Source organism: Glycine soja, chromosome 9 (assembly GCF_004193775.1).
Source record: "Glycine soja cultivar W05 chromosome 9, ASM419377v2, whole genome shotgun sequence".
NCBI lineage: Eukaryota > Viridiplantae > Streptophyta > Magnoliopsida > Fabales > Fabaceae > Glycine > Glycine soja.
In genome coordinates this window covers 1,509,130-1,532,616 of record NC_041010.1, presented here as the reverse complement: position 1 = coordinate 1,532,616, position 23,487 = coordinate 1,509,130, and the positions used below count along the sequence as shown (strand labels likewise).

Below are 23,487 nucleotides of genomic sequence, written 5' to 3'. Positions count from 1 at the left end.
TTACACAACAAATTATCAAGTGTATTAGGTGTTATTGGAGAAAATTTGAACTTCAATTGATGAAATTTAATTGTGAATTTCGAGGTACAGAAGTAAAACAGCAAACTAACTACTTTCAGTGACTTCTAGTTACATTATTACAGGAAACAGTTGTGTTAGTTATAAAGTTTCAACACTTATAGAAAAGAAAATAAGAAAATGATTTAATCTTCGTATATAAATAAAATTAACTTTTGCATAAGTTAAACTTAAAGAAATATTAGTTGAAAAGTATATTTTAGTTCTCCATTTCTTGGACTTTTGAGGTTTCTAGCCATTTTAAGAAAAGCTAGTTAAATGAGAAAAAAATACATAAATAAAAATAAAATTATTTAACAGTATTAGGAAAAAAAGTTTTAATAGTTAATTTGTTTAGGGAGTTTAAAAATCCAAACAGTTGTTCTCTCTGCCATCAATTTTCATTAGAAAAATAACTCGACTAACACACGTCCAACATAGATAATGATGATGCCATCAATCTGATGACATATCATCAGTATCACGTCATCATGATTGTCACATTAACAAGGTTGTCATTAATAATTACAGAAACTAAAACTAAAAGAACAATAAAAATCTTTTAGTTTTAGTTAAACGTTTGTTTTTACCTTAGAAAGAAATAACCTCTCCACTCCTTATGTAGGATGGAATCAGGAATGAAAGGCCACAAGTTCAATAAATCTAATAAAGGTCGACAATGCCAAAATGCTGTAACTGGAATCATTAAAGAATATGATCAAGAAACACATTTACATGATTCATGAATATGAATAAAATGGAAATCAAATTTCAATTTGACAACCCAAATTATATTTTCAAAAGCATTTATAAGTAGATCAAAGTGACCAACATACGACCTTTACTATATCTATATCTATATTACATACAAACTCATGCCATTCATTAGTATCTTTTCTCCGATAATCTCAAGGTTGAAATAACATGATAAAAGGCCTCGGAGAATGGTGCTATTTTCCACAGTTGAACCCACGACACACAGATAGGACTATTATCAGGATAAGTGCTATCAATATTCCCAATACAATCAGCTTTATCTTCATGTTTTGCAGCCACATTTTTCGACGGATTCTGGTTCCAGAAGTCCTGAAATCTTGTGCCTGGAAGAAAATATTTCTTTCCTCACAAATGGTGAAATATAAATTTGCACTACCACATCCATATCAAAGTTAAAATTGAAACAGAAAAGTGAAAACATGTGGGTCTCAGGATCTTAGACTTTTTTTGTTTGTTTTGGCATTGTGAGGAGAGCAGAGGGTGGAAACTGTAAGATATAGAAACAATTCTTTAAAAATAGAAATGGATGTAACTAGCTGGTCTGAGAGAGATAATGAAGACACCAAAAGTGAGGAATCTCCTTTCAATATGCTACACTTAGCATCCACTTCAAAAATGATTCAGCCACCAAAAGAAATAAATCTCCTTTCTATAGCATAGATATGAAATCTACACTATAAAGGAACGACATTTAGATGCACACACATACTTCATAGCACGTAGTACATCATACTAACCTGGTTATGAAGGTTCTCAGTCTTGTCCACCAGAAGTTCTATCTTGTCACCCCTGTCCAGAACCTATACATTAAATTATACACATCAATATAATTTGATTAAATGTCCTTATACTTTAGACATATTAAACCTATGATACAACAAAGAATATGAAATAATCATACAACTACAATCAATGAACTTATGATGATGTCAAGGAGTACATTTTCATTCTCATGCTTTGGACATGAGATTGAGATTGGAGCCCTAACGCAATGCTAAAGTTGCCTTTTGTGACCAGTTTGGTCACAGGTTCAAATCTCGAAACAGCCATTTTGCATATGCAAAGGAAAGGCAGCATAATAAGCCAAGAATCCTTTTAGAACTGGGTTACATTAGTTTTAGTGTAGATAACTGGTGTAGATAGTACAAAGAGCCCAGGCCCTGATGAACTGAATTTTAAGTTCATTGAGGAGTTCTAGAACGTTCTCAAGACCGACATCCTTCACTTCTTAGATGAATTCTTTGCTAATGGAGTGTTCCCCAGAGAAGGCAATGCATCATTCATAGCCTTGATCCCCAAGGTTCAAGACCCACAGGGCCTTGACAAATACAGACCTACTATCTCTTTAATAGGCTGTATTTATAAGATTGTGGCTAAGATTTTATCCAGAAGGTTGAAGAAAGTGCTGTCAAAAGTCAGAGATGAATGCCAAAACACATTTATGGAGGGGAGACATATGTTGCATAGTGTGGTGATTGCTAATGAGGTTGTGGACGAGGCAAGGTGTAAAAAGAGCTGTCTAATGTTCAAAGTTAACTACGAAAAGACATACGATTCTGTTTGTTGGAACTTCCTGCTGCACATGATGAGACGAATGGGCTTTTGCGACAAATGGGAGAAATGAATTGAGGGATGTCTGAAATTATCCTCGACCTCAGTGTTGGTTAATGGCAGCCCCACTGACAAGTTCTTCCCTCAAAGAGGACTCAAACAAGGGGATCCTTTAGCCCCTTAACTTTTTAACATCGTTGCTGAAGGGTTGGCGGGCTTAATGAGAGAGGCTCAGAAGAATCTGTTTGAAGGATTTTTGGTGGGGAAAACCAATGTGGACATTAGCATTCTGTAATATGCTGATGACACTGTTTTTCGGGAAAGCAACAATGTCAAACGTGAAGGCCATCAAGGTTATGCTGAGGAGTTTTGAATTGGTTTCGGGTCTAAAGATAAATTTTGCTAAAAGTTGTTTTGGGGCGTTTGGGATGATGGAGTAACGGGTTCATCATGCTGCTACTTATCTAAACTGCAGATTGTTATCGTTACCCTTTTCGTACATGGGAATACCCATTGGGGCAAACCAAAGGCGAAGTGAGACTTGGGATCCAATTGTCCATAAGTGTGAGAGAAAACTTTCAAAGTGGAATCAAAGACATCTTTCCTTCTAGGGTAGGATGACTTTGATAAAGTCAGTCCTAAACTTGATTCCTATCTTCTTCTTTTCTTTTTTCAGGGTCCCAAAGAAGGTGGTGGATAGGATGGTGAGGCTGCAGAGGACGTTTTATAGGGGGGGAGATTCTGAGCATCAGAAGCTAGTGCGGGTAAGTAGGGAGGCCATCTGTCTACCTAAGGAGAGAGGAGGTTTGGGAGTCTAAGATTTGCTGAAGTTCAATTATGCTTTGCTTGGAAAATGGTGGGCTCAAGTGCTGGAATCAAAGTATGGAAGTTGGTGGAACCTGGATGAGACAAGAAGAAATCATAAAGATTCTATCTGGTAGTAGGATTTATGTGTTGTTTGCATTCAATGGAGGAGGGAAGCTGGTTCAAAAATCAAGTAACTTGGAAAATTGGAAGCGACAACAGAGCAAAATTTTGGGAAAATGGCTGGAAAGAAGATGGGGTCCCATTGCTGGAAAAATATCTTAGACTGTACTGTACTTCAAAGCAGCAACAACATTATATTCAGCAGATGGGATCGCGTCAAGTGGAGTGTGGGAATGGCAGCTTGAGTGGAGGAGAATGCTAATGGAGGGAGAGATGGATTTGGCAGCAAATTTCATGGAGGATATTGAGGGGATGGTAGTTCAAGTCCAGCATCAAGATAGTTGGTCGTGGGAGGGGGATCTGGCAGGGGAGTACACAGCGGGAAGTGCATATCGGGCACTTAATCAGTTTATAATTGAAGATGATGAGAGGGCTTTCTCTATCCTTTGGAAACTAAAATTCCCAGCAAGGTGTCTCATGTAGCTTGGAGATTGATTCAGGATAGATTGCCAACAAGGATGAATCTTAGAAGCCAAAACGTAGTTACGGATGAAGTCTGCTGCCCGTTCTGCCTAAACCACAACGAGGATGCAGGTCATTTGTTTTTTGGATGCACCAAAGTTATGCCATTGTGGTGGGAGATCCTGTCATGGATAAATACGCTATTTGTTTTTCCAGAAAGACCAAAAGAACATTTTCTCCAACATTCTCAATGCATTCTGAATGGTATTTCTCAACATAGATGGCAGATTTGGTGGACCTCTCTGACTTGGTGTACATGGAACCATAGGAATAGGATTGTTTTCTCAGGTGACAGCTTTGATGGTCAAAAATTGAAGGATGATGCTCTCTTTTTCTGCTGGTCATGGCTCAAAAATCTGGAAAAAGGATTTGACATTCCTTTCTATTTATGGTCCAGCAACATCAGAGCTGCTTTTTTTGTATAGGGGGGATTGGTCTTTAGAATTCTTTGTAGAAGGGTACCCCAGCATAGATATAGATCTATGGTTGCTTAATATTTGCTTTCAATTGCTAATATTACGCTACCATAGCTCAAAGCAGGGTAATCTTGGGATGTGCATATCACAGTACCTCTTGTACTGATTTATTTTATTTATAATATATATATATATATATATACTCTTTTGCCGATCAAAAAAAAATGGTGACTTCATCTTGGTTCTCTCTCTTTGTAAAGTAGAATGCCTTTATTGCGTCTTTGTTGTGATAATATTTATGTTTTCTAGTTTCAATAGTAATATTTTGTTGGAATTTATGCATCTCATTGTATGGTACCCAATAATACTCTTTTACTAGTATTTAACAGTTCACATATGGATCATAAGTTGTCGTAGTTGTATGGATTGACATCTCACCCATTTCAATATAATACTTTGAATAAGTAACTGCCATAAGGAAGTCAAAGACATTAGCCACCTACTTTTAGAATCAAATTTCCAATACTTAATCCACCCTCCCCTTTATTTTTAGGTTTGCAGAAGACCCCCAAATAACAAGACATATTTTCTAACCACCAGGCTCAGACCATTGAGCCATTACCATTACAAAACGAAATAGTAAGATATAATAATGAATCTAAAAAGTAATCCAACAGCCTAAGGAATAGAAATTAAAAAAACCCTTCCAACTATCAAAGCATTCAAATATAGTGATTGGCCTGATCCCAAAATGAAATAGGCCAAGGATTGCAATTCAAAGATATGCCAAAGAATCAGATTCCGATCTCAGTTCCCTCCTCATTTTTTTAGACTCTTAGTTTCTCACACTTTCTATCATTTACCTTGCACATTTTCTGGTTTTTAAAATAATTAAATTAGCCTCATTACTTTTAGCTAGCCACAAGGATCTCTAATGGACAGACTGAAAATTCACAAAGTATCACTGCTCCTCTAACAAAAGACAACATTACCTCTCAACCTACTCTAATACCCTTGATTCCTATCAAGTATCAACAGCTGTTAAAAACTTATGAGTTACTACTGAGGAGACAAGAAAGTATGTAAAAGGTTCCCTTACCTAACTCCCACTGCCCACTTCGTCCATCTAAACTAAGAACCCGAACTCACCTGATCATGAGCAGTTTCACAATCCAACACTTAGACTAGACAGCATTTTCTTTCCTCCTAACATCATCAACCACTTCATTCTCTATCAAAACAGTGCCTGTTATCTGTTTTCTTGTAATGACGTGACAACACTCAGTTATATGGGTTCTAGTAAACCTTCTTTTATTGTAGCTTGGCTCAGCCTATTAAAACCATCACAGATTCTTAAAACCTAGACAGCAAACAAGGGAACTGTGTTCAATATGAAAATGTGAATGGAGAACTTATTGGTTTCTGATTTTCGTTCCTATTCCCCTTGCCTTGGCCATCTTTTTCCACCAAACAATCACAATCATATTTATTTTATTGGCAAAAATGATTCTAGTACCAACTGGTCTCTTCAGTTTCTATGATATTATCCTCTTAAATTAATGCAACTAAGTAGTGCATCTGTACCTTTTCAATATTCTCCATCATGACACCCTTAACTTCAGAAACCTGAGCTTTCACCTTTGCAAGCTTGCTTATCTCTTCAGGATGATCAACACAGTACTGCATATGTTCCCTCAACTTTGGCCTGTGCAAAGAGCTTAACACATTAGCTAAACTAACAATTTAAATCCACTAGCTTAAACTTTACAAGCTTAGAACAGAAACTTAGTACCCAAATTCCTTGTTAAGGCTGTTTGCAGGAGCTGTGGCAGCCTTTCCACCACCATATTTTGACACAAATTCATCTTTGACACGCTCTAGAAAAGCCATGGGTAACTGTCTTCCAATTGATTCATCTGCAACAACACAATATGCTGCAAATTTCCAAAAGTTCGATATTTCAGAACACTACCAAACTCAAAAAAAATTTACGGTTCACCTCTACAAAAGCAGTATCAGTTGATAAAATTATAACTTAAAAGAAAACCAATAAATACTTAGTTATCAATCTTAGATAGCAGCACTTTGCAGCAAGCCCCAAAAAAGCTATAGCAAGATGATGAATAGTTGAATGACCACCATTCTGAAGATTCTAGATACAAATTAAATATTTTTACTACATATATGCATGTTCAAAAAAAAAATTATCCAAACTTTAATATATTCAATTAATATTCAAACGCCATGGTCTTAAGCTAAATAAAAAGAAAATTCAAGAAAATTAAATAAGTTTAAGCCTAGGGTTTAAGCAAAGTAATAAACACAGAATATAAAAAAGGAGAGATAAAAACCAAAAACAAAAGGGTGAGCCTCGCCACAACAGAAAAACAGAGGTAAAGCCATGGCAAGACATGTGAAAGGAAAAACAGAGGAATGGCTGGAAGTGCTGGGCTGGAATTATGTCAACGAGCATTGGATCAAGGGGATTGAATCAAGACAGAGAAGGATCTGGGTGATAAAAGGAAAGAGTATCGAACTAGGTTTCGAACCCATTACACTACTGATGAAAAAAAATAGGGAAATTACAAAACAATCCTCCAAAAACACAACACAAAACATTGGAGGAGGAAAACAGGCTTTAGCCGTTGATTCACAATTCACAGTCACAAAAGCCACAAATATTCACAAATTCAGGCGCGGCATCTGCAAAGCCAAAACACTCCACGACACATTTTAATATCTATAGCGATTAAAGCCACCACAACGCATTCTCTGCTGCGTACTATTAACTAAAATATTCACACCTAAGCAGATTAACCATAGCATTCCCCCAACTGAGTGTAAAACATATTCTCAAAGCAGCACATATCAATACCATTCTCATGTTTCTCGGCCTATCCACAAGTCTTATGCATACGAAATAGCATAAATCAGTTTGGCCAACTAACAAAACCCTAACAATCCATAAGCACACATTCAGTACAACAATTAACTAGCATTAACAAAACACCATCACAAAAAATTGAAACACAACACAGCAAAAGAAAGTACGAGGAACATACTGTAGCCATTGTCGACGAGGTAATTGAAGGTGTGTGCGTCGCAATTGTAGGTGAACTTGTTGTTGGTGGCAGGGAGCTTCTGAAGGCACTGGAAGGCGATGGAGTTGAAGTTTCCGCTGAATTCGGTGTACTCCGCGAGAATCACTGTTCCCCGCGACACGAACGCGTAGATCAGAGACTTCTGCCCCATCGATGAGAAGAGAATGAAGAATTTCGATTGAGTGTGGTGTCGGTAGGGTTTTGGATTTCGATTGTTGGAAGAGTGAGAGAGAGATCTGGGAACAGTTCGGTTTTTGGTGGTGTCACGCTTTCGCTATAGATATCCAAAGTTCCAAATCCCTCTCTCTCTCTCTCTCACTCTCACACGCACTCTTTGTAGAGAGAGAAAGGAAGAGACAAAATGGAGAGCAGGGTTTAAAAGAGAGAGAATTGAAATGTGAAAGGGGAGCTTTGAACTTTCAAATTGAAACATCGAATGGACAAAAACCGGTTACTACCGCAACCCGAATCGAATCCCCCCTTTATTATATTTACGTTTTTATTTTCCCAAGGGTTAACGTAATTTCTTGGTATACTTTTCATTTTCATTCACATTAAAAATTGATTTTTTTTTTACTGCTTAAAAATTAAAGTTTGAATATCACATTTTAATATTTTCTATAATTAAACATCAACATTTAAGAGGATTTACTAAAAAGTGTTTAATATACAGTGTCTTTTTTTTATCATATTATAAACGTGAAATATTCATTAATTTTATTAATAATAATTACTAATCTAATAAGAAATTTAATTAATTAATTTTTTAAAAATATTTTCTTCCAATCACCTTTTTATATTTATAAGTTTAAACGCAAAACTTCTTTTTTTTCCGGCAACTCAAAACTCTAATTAAAAATGTGAACTTAGTTCCATTTAAACCAACTTAATGTTATTAAAGATATAATATCATTTGTTAAAAACTCTTAAGAATTTGTGGATTTTATGAATGATTGGTTTGGCTTGGCAGATCCATTAAAAACTCAGACTTTCTTCCAGCAAGGTATATATATGTTTTGGAGAACATCACTTATGAATTAGATTGTAAATATGTAATGTAGGATCCTCCTCCCAAAAGTGTAATGGACTACCTTGTACAAGGTTACACCACTTATGACTCATGTTACTCGTAATCTAATTAGAGCATCAAAATTATTTAGTAGCAACCAACTTTTTTATTATATTTCTTATATTTTTTCAGCTGTTGTGTATGAAATTATTTACTAACAAGTTTTTTAGTTCTTATGTAAAAATTATGGATTTTATAATAATGTATAATAATACTACTATAAAGAATCAGCACATTTATTCATAATAAATGTTTTGTAAAAAAAAAATAGAGTACAAAATTTATAATAAAAAATTTGAATATGGTAGCAAGAACATTATGGTATCTTTTTTAGAAAAAAAAAATTAAATCATTTCATTTATAATAATAGACTGAATATAATACATGATATAATGAGAAACATGATGACTAGTAAAAAATCTAGACATCCTAACAAATTCATGAGAGACTCGATTAGCTTGTCTCTGGATAAAAAGGAGCATGCCATTTTGGGAAGAGTTCAGCAGTTGTCTACACTATCCACAATGAGTCCAAACTCAGTATAATTTGGTCTGTTATGCAGTGAATTAAGAGTCAGCGACAAACTTGCAACCAATCACCACGATAACATTATGCAGGTCCAGTTCAGTTATCCACGTTAAAGCATGGAAAAGTGCAGCATCCTCAGCCTCGTGAGCTTACATGGAGAACCATAATAATGCCACCACGTTTTTTATTTGATAAAATAACCCTCACTATTTCGAAGGCAAGCACAAAAACCATAAGTATAGAACTCATTGAACATGGCAGCATCAACAATATTGCACTTGATAAATCCCTCTAGTTGGGAACAAACGTGGTTCGCGAACTTTCTGCCACTACAAAATAGTGGAGGATTTTCAACATTTTTCATACCTTATTGTTTCTTCTGCGAATCTGCGCCATAGACAACATAAAACAGTTTAGAATTCAAGCTGCTTAGGAGGTGATAGTTATAATGATTGAAGGATTAATTTGAATACCTTTGTGGTATGTATGAATTGTCTACATTTTGGAGAAAATGTTGCATAGGAGCTTATAGTTTTTTGTATTGCTAAAAGTTGAGGTGAGGTGGGTTATAGGGACTCATCAACATCATAACATAATAGACCTCAAAATTCAAAGAGTAGTATAAAATTACTTATAGATTACTTATGAATAAAGTCCTCACATTGGTAACAAAAAAAAGAATTTAAATTCTTTTGGAATATGAATTTCTTGTTTTTAATATCACTCAAATTTCTTGTTTATCTTGTTTTACATGCTTTCTTTTAAAAACAAAAATCACACAAATAATTTTGTTTCGTTTTAATTTTTCTTCCAATTGTTAGTTTAATAATTTTTACTATTGGGAAACAAAACTGATTATTTGGGTACAATATCTAGACTTAGGTCTATTATTACTAATGTGTAGGACACAATTGTTCTTGTGCATACTTATTTTACACATCACATGTTGTTTAAAATTGTCACAAAAACTATAGCTAATAGGCTGAAAAGAGTCTTGCCTATTACTGTTGAGGAGTGTCAGAGTGCTTTTGTACCTAACAGAATCATAACAAATAATGCTCTAATTGCTTTTGAGTGCTTTCACTATATGAAGAACAAGGACAAAGTGAGGAAAGGGTTCTTGGGTCTTAAACTAGATATGTCTAAAGCCCATGACATGATAAAATGAGTTTTTCTTGAGAATGTCTTGCTCTATATGGGATTTCCAAGCAGTTGGATTTCCTAGATTATGAAGTGTGTGAATATTGTCTCATTCTCTGTCATGGTAAATGGAGGGTCTCACAAAAGTTTCATTCAACAGAGGGGTATTAGGCCGGGAGACCCTTTATCTCCCTATCTATTCATCCTTTGTGCTAAAGCTCTCTTTGCTTTACTGAATAAAGTTGTGGCTTCAGGGGATTTGCATGGCATTAAAGTTTCTAGATCAGCTCCTATGATTTCCCATTTATTTTTTGTAGATGATAGTATCATATTTTCGAGGGCCACCAAAGAGGAAGTTACTCATATCTCTGTCATTCTAAAAGATTATGAAACAGCTTTTGGACAGAGGATAAATTTTGACAAGTCAGAACTTCCTTGTAGCCAAAATGTGTCTAGTACCAAACAAGATGAGCTAATACAGTTGATGGGGGTTAAGGCGGTGGAAAATCAGGAGAAGTATTTGGGTCTTCCTACCCTTGTTGGAAGATCTAATCTCTAGTTTTCAAATTAAATGGTGGAAGGAGAGAGCCTTGTCCAAAGCTGGGAAAGAGCTCCTTATCAAATCAATGGTCCAATCAATCCCTACATATGTTATGAGATGTTTCCTCCTACCACAGTCTATTTTTAGTGAGATAAAGAACCTTACTGCACGTTTTTTATGCAGAGGGGATGTAGAACAAAGAAGTATTCACTGGATGAGTAGGAAGAGGTTGACAAGGCACAAGAATGAAGGTGGGCTAGGGTTTCAATATAGCCTTACTAGCAAAACAGTGGTGGAGAATCCTAGTGAATGAGGACTCCTTGATGGCTCGGGTAATAAAAGCAAGATACTTTCCAAACACTTCAATATGGGAAACATCTAAATGTTTCAAGCCCAACTACATATGGACGAGCATAATGAGGTCAACTTAATAGGAGAGGATATGTTGCTCTGCCATTTGTTTGGAGAAGAAAGTGGGAAGTGATAGAGAGCATGTTTTTGCCTAACACTGTTGCTGCTATAAAGTCAATTCCAATTCAGATGATGTTGGTGGAAGATTACAGCCACTGAAGTTCACCACGAATGGCATCTACACGGTAAATTTTGGTTACCATGTTGCACGAATGAAGTACAATTCCATAGAGTCTTCTTTGAGGAAGCCAAGGAACGAATGGAGGAAAATATGGGAGGGGGAAGCACTACCCAAATGTAAAAACTTAATGAAGGAGTTCCCCATTCAATTGGACCCATTATTAATAATGATGTACCCTCATTATTTGTTTATTATGAATAAAATCCACATCTTCAACCTTAAAAGAAAAGAATGAAATGAAATAAAATTTCTTTATATAAAAAACATAAAAAATAGGACGTGGTGAACGAATGTTTTTTTTTTATAAGATTATGTGAAATTAAGGTTTAAATTTTTGTTGAAATATTATCTACATTTAATATTTGATTGATTATAAGTTACGTAATTGATTAGAAATTATTACATAGTAATTTAAGATTATATAAATTTAAATAGTTTTCTAAAAAAAATCTAAAAATATGTTGGATGAAATTTGATTGAGAATAAATAATCTTCACTCATATAATATAATAATTTCTTGGAATTTTAACTAAAAATATAATATTTTCAAAAGAGGATATTTATTTATTTAGAAAAAGAAGAAAGAAAAGGCTTTAAAAGAAATAAATAACAATAATAATAAAAAATTGTAGACGCAGGAGAAAAGGAGTGGGGGGGAGAGCGAGAAGGGGTTTTCGCTTTTTGGTTGCAAACTGTAGAGCGAAGAGCGTTCGAGTAGTGAGCGAAAGAGGTTTTCTTTCTTCTTTCCGGTTGTTGTCGCGGCGGAACCCTAGCTACTCCGGTGGTGCGACAAAGGGTGTGTGAGAGAGAAAGGGTGTGTGAGAGAGAAAGCGAGAGAGAGAAAGACAGTGACGATGAGTGGGAAGGGCGGTGGCAAGGCGCTGTCGGCGACGATTCCAGCGTCGTCGCGGAAGATGGTTCAGAGCTTGAAGGAGATTGTCTCCAATTTCCCCGACCATGAGATCTACGCCACGCTCAAAGACTGTAACATGGACCCTAACGAAGCTGTTAGTCGTCTCCTCTCACAAGGTTCCTCTCTCTCTTTCAATCTTACTGTGTTTTCTGTTTCGATGTTTAGATGTTTTTCTTTCACTTGGAACCAAACGCAAACACCTTTGTTCTGTGTTTTCTGAGGTTATTGCTTTGCTCGCCCGCGCATTATTCGAAACGGAGAAATAACTGAGCGAGAATAATCCACGTGCTTTAGTTTTCTTTGTTGGTTGCGGAGTGTGATTTTTGTGGCGCAGGGTGCTGTTAGAGACGTTATCGGATACGCGTGCGTTTTTTTTTTCTTCTAATGTTAGGTTTGTTAATTGTGTAGATCCTTTTCATGAGGTGAAGAGCAAGCGAGAAAAGAAAAAAGAGGTGCACGCTTTTTTTTTTGTTTGTTTCAGCTATTCAGAATTGGTTTTATGTTTTATCTTGAAAAAAAATATTTTATTTTATCTTGAAATAATCAATTTTGTTTCTTGTTTCCTGAGTGTGTTCTACTGCTATGTGGCATATGCATAGGTTTATAAGTTGACAGTAGGTGAATCTGTGTGCTAAGTTTGTAGGTGGATATGATGAGTTGGATTGACACTTTGAGTTGAGCATTTGTTTCTGCTAACTGTTCCTACCCTTATTGTTGTTTTTGATATTTTATTTGAGTTTGTCTAACTATATATATATTTTTTTACCTGTTCTTGCTCTTGTTGGTTCAGATTAAGGACCCAACAGAATCCAGGTCTCGTGGGAGTGGGACAAACAACACATCCAGTCGTGGCGGTGGTAGGGCTGGCACAGATCGTAATGGTGGACGTGGTGGTGCCAACCAATTCGGCAGCAGTGGTATGCAGACGATGGGTGTTGAACTGATACATTCATTGCTCTGGACTGTTTATTTGATGAAACTTATAGTATCTGCCACTATAATTTTTTTTTATTATAATTATTTAAATTTCTGTCCTTTTTTGGGAGGCCAGATTATGGTCTGCAGGGGAAGCCTGTATACAAGAAGGAAAATGGGGCACCCACTTATGGAGGGTCTACATCCTCTGCACCTAGTGTGCTGGGAAACAATGCGAACATGAGACCGGCATCCTACAGGTTTATTTTCCTTCATATATAAACACACAATAAAATTTACATGATTGGAGTGGGAAAGATGTATCACGATGGCTAAAGGGATTCTTATGGTTATGATACATTTACAAATTTGGCCTAGTTATAAGAAGAAATTGAAAACCAAGCCTGACCACCTACTGAGGTTAATACAAAAGGGAAACAACCCTTCAATTTATTCTTGAAAAGTAGGCTGTCTTGGCATCCAACTCTTACGATCTATTTTCTGTATCAATTTAATATTTTTCTCAAACAGTGGATGATTATGTGCCAATTATTCTGTGGATTACTTTAAGGTTCTACATTGATCTTTCTGTGCTGGGTATTATGAACAGTGAGTATTTTGGTTTTGGAATGAAATTGGTTGAAAATGGACTGTTAGTTGTTTTTATGATGTTTTTTACAACTTTCTTTTGTAACATTTAACTAGATAGAAAATTTATTATATATGTAGTCCTAAAGTATTTGATTATATAGCTAGTTGTGTGGCTATTCCTCTTTTATCTATCTTTAGTAGCATAAAATTTTGTCTTTTTTGATTGTGCCTACAAGCACTTGGATACAGAACTGTCTTATTGTGTGGCCAGGGTGCAGTTCCCACTTCTCATGTCTCATTTATGTTCAAAATTGTTGCAGTGATTCTGTGGTTACTGAAAAAACATACGCATTCAGCATCGGTGATGGACCATCTTCATCATCACAACGTGCTGGAGTGCAATCTGCATGGGCAGGGAATACGGGTCAAGTATCAATGGCCGACATTGTCAAGATGGGTAGGCCACAGGCCAGGCCATCCATGCATAATTCTTCCATCCAGAGTGGTAATCATCAGAATGTCTTCATGCCTCCAGCAGCTTCAGATAACAACTTGCATTCATCGCAAGGTTATGCTTCCAAAGTTTCAGAAGCAAATACTAATCAAGGCCATGCCATTAGCGACAATGTTCCACAGAATGATGAATGGCCTTGTATTGAGAACCAACATGATGTTAGAGTATATGCAGATGTTGATGCCCATGCAAATTCTGAGTGCTATGCAAACTCGTCAAGCTTTGCTGAAGCTGATTGGCAGCAGAAAACTCACTTGGATGAACATGGAGCTGAAGATGGTTCCGTTGAGAATGCAGACAATGCTGAATCTGCTTCTATATCCGCTAAAAGTACTTCAGAGGATAACACAGGAGGTACATCTTTTTTATGATGTGCAGACATAAATTCCTACCAATCTCAATATCTCACAGACATCTTTTTTTATGATGATGACAATGGAAACTGGGATGCTTTATGCGTACTGTTCATAATTTTATCTTAGACACGTGCCTGTGTAGTCTTAATTCTTAAATTTCTTCCTTTCAGCTGAAGATGATGTTTCATCAGTTGCTGCAAACATAGAGCAGCTAAATATACAGAGAGATGATCAGGGGACAGCACAAGAAGATGACAATCCTTCTGTAGTAATTCCAAATCACCTACAACTCCATACTCCAGAATGCATGAATCTGAGCTTTGGAAGTTTTGGATCTGCAAACCCCCTTTCTGGATCTGGGTCATTTACATCTAGGTCTTTGAAAGGTAACTTGGAGGATACATCTGGTGCAGTGGATGCTTCAACAATTGAAAACTCAGACACTAGGTGTGCTGCTTATATAATAGTATACTTTGTCCAAACTTGCAATATCATGATTATTCCTAGTTTCCTTAAAGATATCTTTCTTGCAGAAATCCTGACTATTATGGGGATGAGCATCTTACTACTACTACCTCAGATGGAAATTTAGTTCAAGGAACTGGTGTGAGTGCTGGGACCTATGAACATACTTCCATTTCACAAGAGGCTTTAAAACCCGAACCCCCTGAAATTGCTCAGGAAAATCAGTATTCATTTCCATCACATTCTCATGGATTTAATTATGAAAATGCCCAACAGCCGGAGGTCCCATTTCCTGTTTCACAGACCAGCTCACAGAATCAGAATCTTGCTCCCTTCTCTGGTGTAATGGTAATGCATGTTTTATGGCTTGGTCATATTTTAGATCTTCAGTGAATTAGTTTAGAATGACTTACTGCCTGTTTTTATTAGATATTTCATGGCTGAAAATTTGAAAATCTTGTGTTCAGAAGCAGTTTGTTCCTTCAGCAAAACAACTGATTGTAAGAATGTGCACCACTAAAACAAACAAAGCCTAATTAGATGTTTCTGAACACTTTTTTTTTGTTTTGTTTGAATGAGCACAATACTATAGTTATTAAATTGCCCCCTCCCCCCTAAAACTGCATTATGCGTACCATCTGCTGTCATTTTAATATAATAACATTTGATATTGCTGTAGTTTCTGTCTTATATCTTACAATTCTATCTAGCAATCCTGCTATCTAGATCTAAATTTTACTGTCATTCTGTCCATATTTTAGCAGGCACATACAAATTCTTTGCCCAGTGCTCTGTTGTCTTCACCAGTTCAAACAGCAAGAGAAGATATCCCATACTTACCCTTCCCTGCAACACAATCGATGCCTACAAAATATAGTGACATTGCTTCTTCAATTGGTGGTTCCACCATAACCATGTCAGAGGTGCACTTCTGCTCTAATAAGCTTATTTAAGTTTCTCTATATAATTTCTTTTGAGAGATGTTAAGTTGTTTAAATGAAATGTTATGGATGACATAGTTTTTTGAATTTTAGATCATTCTTAACCTAAAAAGTGCATTGTGGAATTAAGAATTCTGGTTTCTAGTATATTGAAGAGCTGTGGTGGTATTCCAATAAATTATTTTTAATGTAATATTCATTAAGTTGTATCACAAATTTCACCCTGGCTATTAATATGGTGTAATATATATATATATATTAAACTCCATATTATACATTGGATATGAGGATGTTATAAACAATCATATGATGTCACTACAGCAGGTACAAAGATCTTGATTTTTAATACTATTTAGTGCAGTGGTGGTATTCTAATAAATTATTTTTAATGTAATATTCATTAAGCTATATCACAAATTTCACCCTGGCTATTAAACACCAGCTGTAAACTTGACTACTTTGTGCATTAGTTAAAGCTGACTTACATCCAGTTCATCAACTCAAATCAGATGATTGTGTTGGTTTTCCAGTATTGCTGGTCAAATTGACTGCTTTCATATTGACAGAAATGTTTGTAGAGCTGGTCCTGGGTGTATTCTGGATTTAAATTATTTGTTATTGCAGGTTTAATCGTCACATCCATATTTTGAATTTGTTGTTATAGGATAGGAAGATAACAACTGGGAATTCATAGTTTCTCTTGTCAATTTGCAGGCTCTAAGGGCTAGCGGCATTTCTGCACCTCAACCTAATGCACAAACCCTGTCTGGTGCAGGTGTTGCCACTGGACCCACACTTCCTCAGCACCTTGCTATGCATCCCTACTCCCAACCTAGTCTTCCTCTGGGACATTTTGCTAACATGATTAGCTATCCATTCTTGCCTCAGAGCTATACCTATATGCCATCAGCTTTTCAGCAGACTTTTGCTGGAAATAACACGTATCCCCAATCTCTGGCAGCAGTGCTTCCACAGTATAAAAATAATGTTTCTGCCAGCAGTTTGCCTCAGTCTGCTGCTATTCCTCCTGGATATGGCTTTGGCAGTTCAACAAGCATTCCTGGAGGAAGTTTTTCTTTGAATCCGCCTGCTGCTCCTACTGGGACAACCATTGGATATGAGGATGTTATAAACTCCCAGTTTAAGGACAACAATCATATGATGTCACTACAGCAGGTACAAAGATCTTGATTTTAAAACTATTTACATTTAACTGCTTTTATTTTCCTGTTACGATTCTTCTCTGGAAAAGTTGTCAATTTGGAACTATCATGATGATTCAAGTTGAAATATGATCTGTTATGCTTGTTAAAAACTATGATTCTTTAAAAGGCTAGGTAAAAATGGTTCAAGTTTACTTTGTTGCGATTAACTCTGAATTGTCAGTTTTGGGAAGGTGGGGGTGAGGAAATAATATAAAATGGAACCTTGTTTACTTTTTTTCTTCTAATGCTACTTATATGTAAAGCTGAAATGGGTTTATCTGGTGTTTTCTTCTAGAACGAGAATTCTCCCATGTGGGTTCAGGGCCCTGGCTCTCGAACAATGTCTGCAGTTCCTCCCAGCAACTATTATAACTTGCAGGGACAGAATCAACAACAACCAGGTGGATTTCGGCAAAGGCATCAGCAGCAGCAGCAGCAGCAGCAGCCTTTACAGCATTTTGGACCCCTTGGGTACCCTAATTTCTACCAATCTCAGACTGGCATTTCTCTGGAACAGCAGCCACAAAATCCTCGGGAAGCATCCTTGGGTGGTCCGCAAAGCCAACCATCCAAGCAGTCCCAACAAATATGGCAAAACAGCTACTAATCTTAATCACCTCCCGGTTTTTCAGGGTATTTATGTGAGTTTAAAAGTGGCTAATCAGAGGCATTCACGGTCTAGTAACTTGTCATTGTTTGGTCTCTAGAGACCATGAGCCCATTGCCACGAGGTTGTATTCTACATAATTATATTCGTCATGTTTAACGTAGGTACTAAGTGTGCTGCTAATTTGGTTTATTCGGTACTTTTTTGTTTTTTGTTTCCTAATATTTTCATCTGATCATAGTGGAAATCTCTTTTGGATAACATTCTCACCTGTTATAACTGGTTACGCTCTATTGTGCTTTATGTTATATGCACATTAGAAAGTTCTCCTGAACAATCATGCACTATAATACCTGAATGAAAGGATGAGCATCGGTTGGATTCTGCTAAAAAAATCAGATTTAGCAAATAAAAAAAGTAATAATTTTTGAAGTCCATGTCGGCGGTTTCAACTAAAAAACACTTGAGAACTCATTAGTTATAATTTTCAGATGGGTATTGCCATCCCGTTCGAAAACTAAAACAGCATTTTTCGGTAGTTTTAATGGGATGCTCATTGTTTTTTGCCTGTGTATTTTTGAAGTTGAAAGAAATGTGCTTTTAAGTTTTCTAATGTAACATTAATTGTTATTTTTTATTTATGTTTCTTATAATTTTAATGATACGAGTAACAAAAATTTAAAATAAATTAATGATAATAATGTTAATTTGGTAAAATTGGTATTTTTTCATTCATTTATTAATTTTTTAAAATTTATATAAATTAACCTAGGATGATAATTATAATGAAACAAGCATCTTAAAGTAAGTATTGTCTTAGTTTGTTTTAAATAGATAAAATTAATAAATAGATTAAAGAGAATAATAATTTTATAAAATTAATTTTATTAAATAGATAAAAAATAATATTAATATTAGATTCAAAAATTAAAGTAATATTTATTAGAAGCATTAATAAAAAATAATTAATGTTATATTGAAAACTTAAAGATAATATCATTTATCTATTTAATTAATGATTCATTTCCTCTTTCTACACAATATTTTTACTAAATAATGATTAAAAGTAATCTTGAAAAATATTAATATTTAATACATTTGTTTTATAAATGACATTTATTTTGCAATAACTTTTTTCTTCCAAATCGTCGTACAGTAGTGAAATGTAAAAATAAAATAAAATTGTATAAACAAAAAGTAAGAATAGATACAGTGATAGTTTGTGACTTGAAGTCCCTCTCAGCATAATGCATCCATCCAATCCACAGTTTACATTAATCATAGAGTTGAAAGTGACTTTGGACAGCAAAGCTCAAAAAAGGAAAAAAACAAAAGAAGAAGAATAGATGCTTGAGCGCGTAACAAGTTAAATTGGAGTCAAATAAAACAACAAAGTGCTTCGATTAAGTTAAGATATGTGTGTGAAAATAACGGATTTATAACTTCATATGTATCGCACAACAAAGTGCTTTTATTAATTTATTAATATTCGTTTGAGGATTGGGTTTGGGATTGAAAGACAACTCTCCACTGCCCCTGGTAATTTCCTTTTATTCCTCAAATCTTCCAATTATTATTTTTGTTAACAGTAATGATATCAATGCCCGAGTTTTCTGAAATATGACTTAATACAATTTAGTTGTGGTTTTTATAACTAATAAACATGCTGTGTGCTTTTATATATACTTCTGAGTTGAATTCTAACTTGGAAAGTATCTGAGTGATCCCTGAATTGCATCGTTACAATTATGCTTATTGTTGTGTTGTGTTCTTAGAGCCATTAGGAACACTGGAAAAAAAAACCCAGTGAATCAACCTCATTTGAAGGTTCGTTGATTTTATTAATTACCCAAACTTGTTTTCTCTTTTAAACGAGAAAATAGATTGCATGACAGGTTTATTGCTTTTGATGCGATTTGATGTTTGACTGGTTAGATTTAGATCATTATTGAATGCTTTTCTTACATAGTCTCCTACTTTGATTAACTACCACGGCAAAATAGATTGACAGTTATTATGTTTAAATTGTTTTCATTAATCTTTCTGTTTTTTTTTCCTCTTCTCACTTTATTAAGAATATCTGTACTATCCCATTCTAAAATTAATACCTTTTCCCATCAAATTGTAGCATTGATTTGTGATAAGTCGAGGAAGGTTGATGTTGATGTTCAAATCCTGGCTTGGAATCAGAAGTGTAACTTTCCTCATATAAGAGTGGTTTTTTTTTTTGGTGAGGTGTTAACTTGAAAGCTCTATGTTGGCTTCATTAAGAGCAGAAAAATGAGTGATACAGAAGGTCAATCACATTCCTCGGGAATAACGAAGAAACTAGATAGCCATAAAACTTATCATGGTAGAGATCCCAATAATGGAAATGACCTTTGGAAAGATGGACTTATTTGTGCTTTTGAATACATTTGAGGACAAAACAGATCGGCTAAATTGAGTTCCTCCTCATCAAAGATCACAGACAGAATGCATGGCCAACATTCAAAGATGCATCATGTCCCTTCGGATGATAAAAAGAAGCTCTCAGATCCTTCATCTGTAAATGTCTCGAGGGAGAGTTTGTTTGGTGGCTCTGATGACGACAAGGAGAGCCAGACCCCTAAGGCTGGCCAATCTAAAAAGTATGAGGGTGGTCATTGGGTACCAATTGGATGGGCAAGAATTTCAGAACTTGTCCAAGCAGTTCAGGTTGATGCTGAGTGGTCTTCTCATCAATTTGAATTTGAGTATTCTAAAGATGATTTTACTGTAGCAGATTTGGCAGCTCCCTATTGGGAGCATCCCACTGGGCCTATATGGTGGTGCCATGCTTCTGCAGGTCACCCCACTTGGCTCAGCAATGCTCAATGGCTACATCCTGCTGTTAGTTTAGCTCTGAGAGACGAAAGTAGACTTTGAGCGGATGAAACATCTTTTCTATGAGGTACATTGCGTTTTAAACTTTTGTAATTGCTAGTCTTAACTAATATTATCATTTGGCAATCTATATTTGGATCTATGTTTGCTAAAACACATTTACATGCACCACATCAAGCATACATATGAGAGTGTGTATATGCAATAAGATTTTAAATGAAAATTTTCAATTGTGTTATGTTTTTGTTGATGGCTTAAATGCTTGTAGGATTGTGGTTTCTTTGTCATATGCTCTAGGATTAGGGTTTTCTAGGATCACTTAAGTGTGGAAGGAAAACAGGTAAATTTTGATTTCTAGTTGATGGGTTTTAGTACAAACTAGAACAAAGTCCGTGTGGCAGCACAGCAGAGACCTACAAATCCCAAGTCGTTGTCTTGTTGTCATTAGGTTTTCAGGAAAATTATAAGCTTTTAGGGACCTGTAGATAGCAGTTGTCAAGCTTGACACCTAGCACTAAGTTGGAATGACTTCTTTGCTGTGCTGCCACATGGACTTAGATTGACATCTTCATGAATGGGAAACACAGCATCAAGAGCTTGCCACCTAGCACTAGGTTGGATAATTTTAATAAGGCAAGAAACTTTTAGGGACATGATATGGGGATTTTTTGAGGAGTTTGCCAGGAAAATAGCAACAGGTAAGGCTTGTAAATAAAAAAAACAAAAAAAGTAAATGAGAAGAGTACAAAAATAAACCTAGGATTCCTTAGGCATTATGCCTTGGGCTTGTTTGTGTTAGTGTCACACAGCCAGTAGATAGCAGTTTGTCTGAAAGAAAGCAATATAGCTAATTTAAGTAGACATCCAATGTATCTCATGCTTGCATTGATCTTAGTGCACTCTTTTTTCCAACTGCATTTTATGTAAACTTCAAGTCATGTTACTTTGGCTTGACATTTTTATTTAATTTGTCAGGTTATTCCGTAAATCTATATTTGGGGCAGCAGATGAGATTGAATTGAAGTTTATGAACAGGTTCTTAAATGTGCAATTTGTGTAAATTCAAGTCATTCCAGTTTTATAAATTGTCTTGCACTAAGTTGACAATTTTCCCTTTTATTAGGAGAAACCATGAAGATTTGAATCTTTTCATCCTAATCTTAAATCTAGAAATTAGAAAGTTATCAACACAGGTATGTTCATTCTTGCCAAGGAGAAGATATCTTTAGACAACTTCATGTAATTATTTTCACTGAGCTTTATGTAAAACAACTAACATAATACAAATATAGCATTTCATGAATGCTTACATATCTCATGTCACAATCTTCCTCCTCCTTACAGATTTAAATTTGGAACAAGAATCCAGAAGTTTGCCAGACTTGACATAACTACAATTTCTCATACATAAGTTTTTATTGCTTTTCCTTTCTAAAAGCTGGATTTAAGAGTCATTGAGTTAAGGGCTGGTACTTCACAGCTTGAGCTTTTAGTACTTTTAGTTATCAACAATGTCAATGAAGTTTAATTGTTCTTTGTGTCCTTCAAACATGTAAAGATACATTTTAATAATAATAACATTCCATAACCTATTTATTTGTCTATTTTAATATTTCACGTTTGAAAATAGCTTTGAAAAGCCCAAGCAATACCTAAGTGAGCCAAATTCTCTACCTTGGGTTGATTTTTTTTTTAATGAAATTAATACTGGCCAAATCCATTACACAGAAGCTCTTCACAACTCGTGTTTCATTGCAGGTTATCAGGGTTAAGTGGTCACTCCATGCAAGAAATGAGATTGTCTTTGAGCTTCTTCAACATCTAAAAGGAAATGGAGCAAGAAACCTGTTAGAGGGAATAAAAAAGAGCACAAGAGAAATGATTGAGGAGCAAGAAGCTGTTCACGGCCGTCTGTTTACCATTCAGAACTTTCATTTAGAATGCTTTGCTTTTTTTTTTTTTACTTTCTGATAGTAGCTAGAACAACTTTATATTGCTCACCCTAGATTAACATGATAATTGTCTTGCATCCGCTGAATATCTATGCAGGACAGAAGCCTTCGAGTAACCCATAATTTAGCTGTATTTGGTGGCGTTGGCGTTGTCCTCACCATCATTACCGGATTATTTGGGATCAACGTTGATGGGATACCTGGGGCAGAACATACTCCGTATGCATTCGGTGTTTTCACGGCCATCCTTGTCTTTCTGGGAGTAGTGCTGATCGCAGTTGGCATGGTTTACCTTGGGCTGAAAAACCCTGTTGCTGAGGGACAGGTTGAAGTTAGGAAGCTTGAGCTGCAAGAATTGGTGAAGATGTTTCAGCATGAAGCAGAGACTCATGCTCAAGTCCGGAAAAATATTTCTCCCAAAAACTTACCTCCTACTGCTGGTGATGGTTTCCGCAGTGATGCAGATTATCTTGTCATACAATAGAGATATTAATAATATAATTGTCCAAGGATGCTTTAACAATAATTACTTTTGGTGTTAATGATTGTTCCAAGTCTGAAGTTAAAGCATGAATTGGAAAAGCATATCTCGTTGCGTATTCACAACCGTGGTTGTATGGATGGGAGATCAGTGATGATAAGCTCATAGCTACTTTTAGACATTCGAAGGCCTCAGTCTCAAACAAAGCCGAAATTCTTAAAGACTTGCTCTATACATACAAGTTCTTTATTGAATAAATTAGAAGTTTTATATGAAATGAATATTTGTATGCCTCATATGTCGTTTTTTCATTTAGCAGAATTTGCAAACGTCATTACAACTTAGTGTATATAGAATAATTTTTCATAAACACCAAAGTGAAAGATGTGATACTAGTGAGACTTTAAACTTTCTAGTTCTACTACGATTAACTAGGATTTGTAACTTTTCGCTTCCTATAT

General features: G+C 35.5%; 1 protein-coding gene and 2 pseudogenes across 4 annotated transcripts; 2 read left to right on the top strand and 1 right to left on the bottom strand.

The window, feature by feature from the left end:
• Positions 1–772: 772 nt before the first annotated feature.
• On the bottom strand, positions 773–7,624 carry LOC114367852 (annotated as a pseudogene). The gene is made up of 5 exons (XR_003657278.1): positions 7,313–7,624; positions 6,043–6,184; positions 5,835–5,955; positions 1,572–1,634; positions 773–1,157 (listed from the first exon to the last, which is right to left on the bottom strand). The product of XR_003657278.1 is annotated as a vesicle-associated membrane protein 722-like (transcript).
• A 4,235-nt stretch (positions 7,625–11,859) lies between these two features.
• Positions 11,860–18,007, top strand: LOC114367143. Of its 2 annotated transcripts, none has more exons than XM_028324248.1 (10): positions 11,860–12,250; positions 12,543–12,586; positions 12,925–13,051; positions 13,186–13,309; positions 13,961–14,508; positions 14,681–14,957; positions 15,044–15,323; positions 15,737–15,898; positions 16,631–17,092; positions 17,417–18,007. In XM_028324248.1, exons 1-10 carry the CDS (start codon positions 12,076–12,078, stop codon positions 17,726–17,728), a joined length of 2,511 nt encoding a protein of 836 aa, XP_028180049.1. In that variant the 5' UTR covers positions 11,860–12,075; the 3' UTR covers positions 17,729–18,007. The 2 variants fall into 2 exon arrangements, with proteins under 2 accessions (XP_028180049.1, XP_028180050.1); XM_028324249.1 differs by having other exon boundaries at positions 15,740–15,898; positions 17,417–17,968.
• Positions 18,008–19,068: 1,061 nt separating this feature from the next.
• LOC114366871 lies at positions 19,069–23,484 on the top strand (annotated as a pseudogene). The gene is made up of 6 exons (XR_003657066.1): positions 19,069–19,267; positions 19,857–20,660; positions 21,569–21,628; positions 21,717–21,786; positions 22,352–22,527; positions 22,615–23,484. The product of XR_003657066.1 is annotated as an uncharacterized LOC114366871 (transcript).
• Positions 23,485–23,487: the final 3 nt, after the last annotated feature.

Excerpts from the sequence above, each read along its gene's own strand:
- LOC114367143 (XM_028324248.1), top strand. The coding sequence starts at position 12,076 with ATGAGTGGGAAGGGCGGTGGCAAGGCGCTGTCGGCGACGATTCCAGCG. Across the intron at positions 14,509-14,680 it reads TTCAGAGGATAACACAGGAG|CTGAAGATGATGTTTCATCA; the intron begins GTACATCTTTTT and ends TCTTCCTTTCAG. Across the intron at positions 15,324-15,736 it reads CTCCCTTCTCTGGTGTAATG|CAGGCACATACAAATTCTTT; the intron begins GTAATGCATGTT and ends TCCATATTTTAG.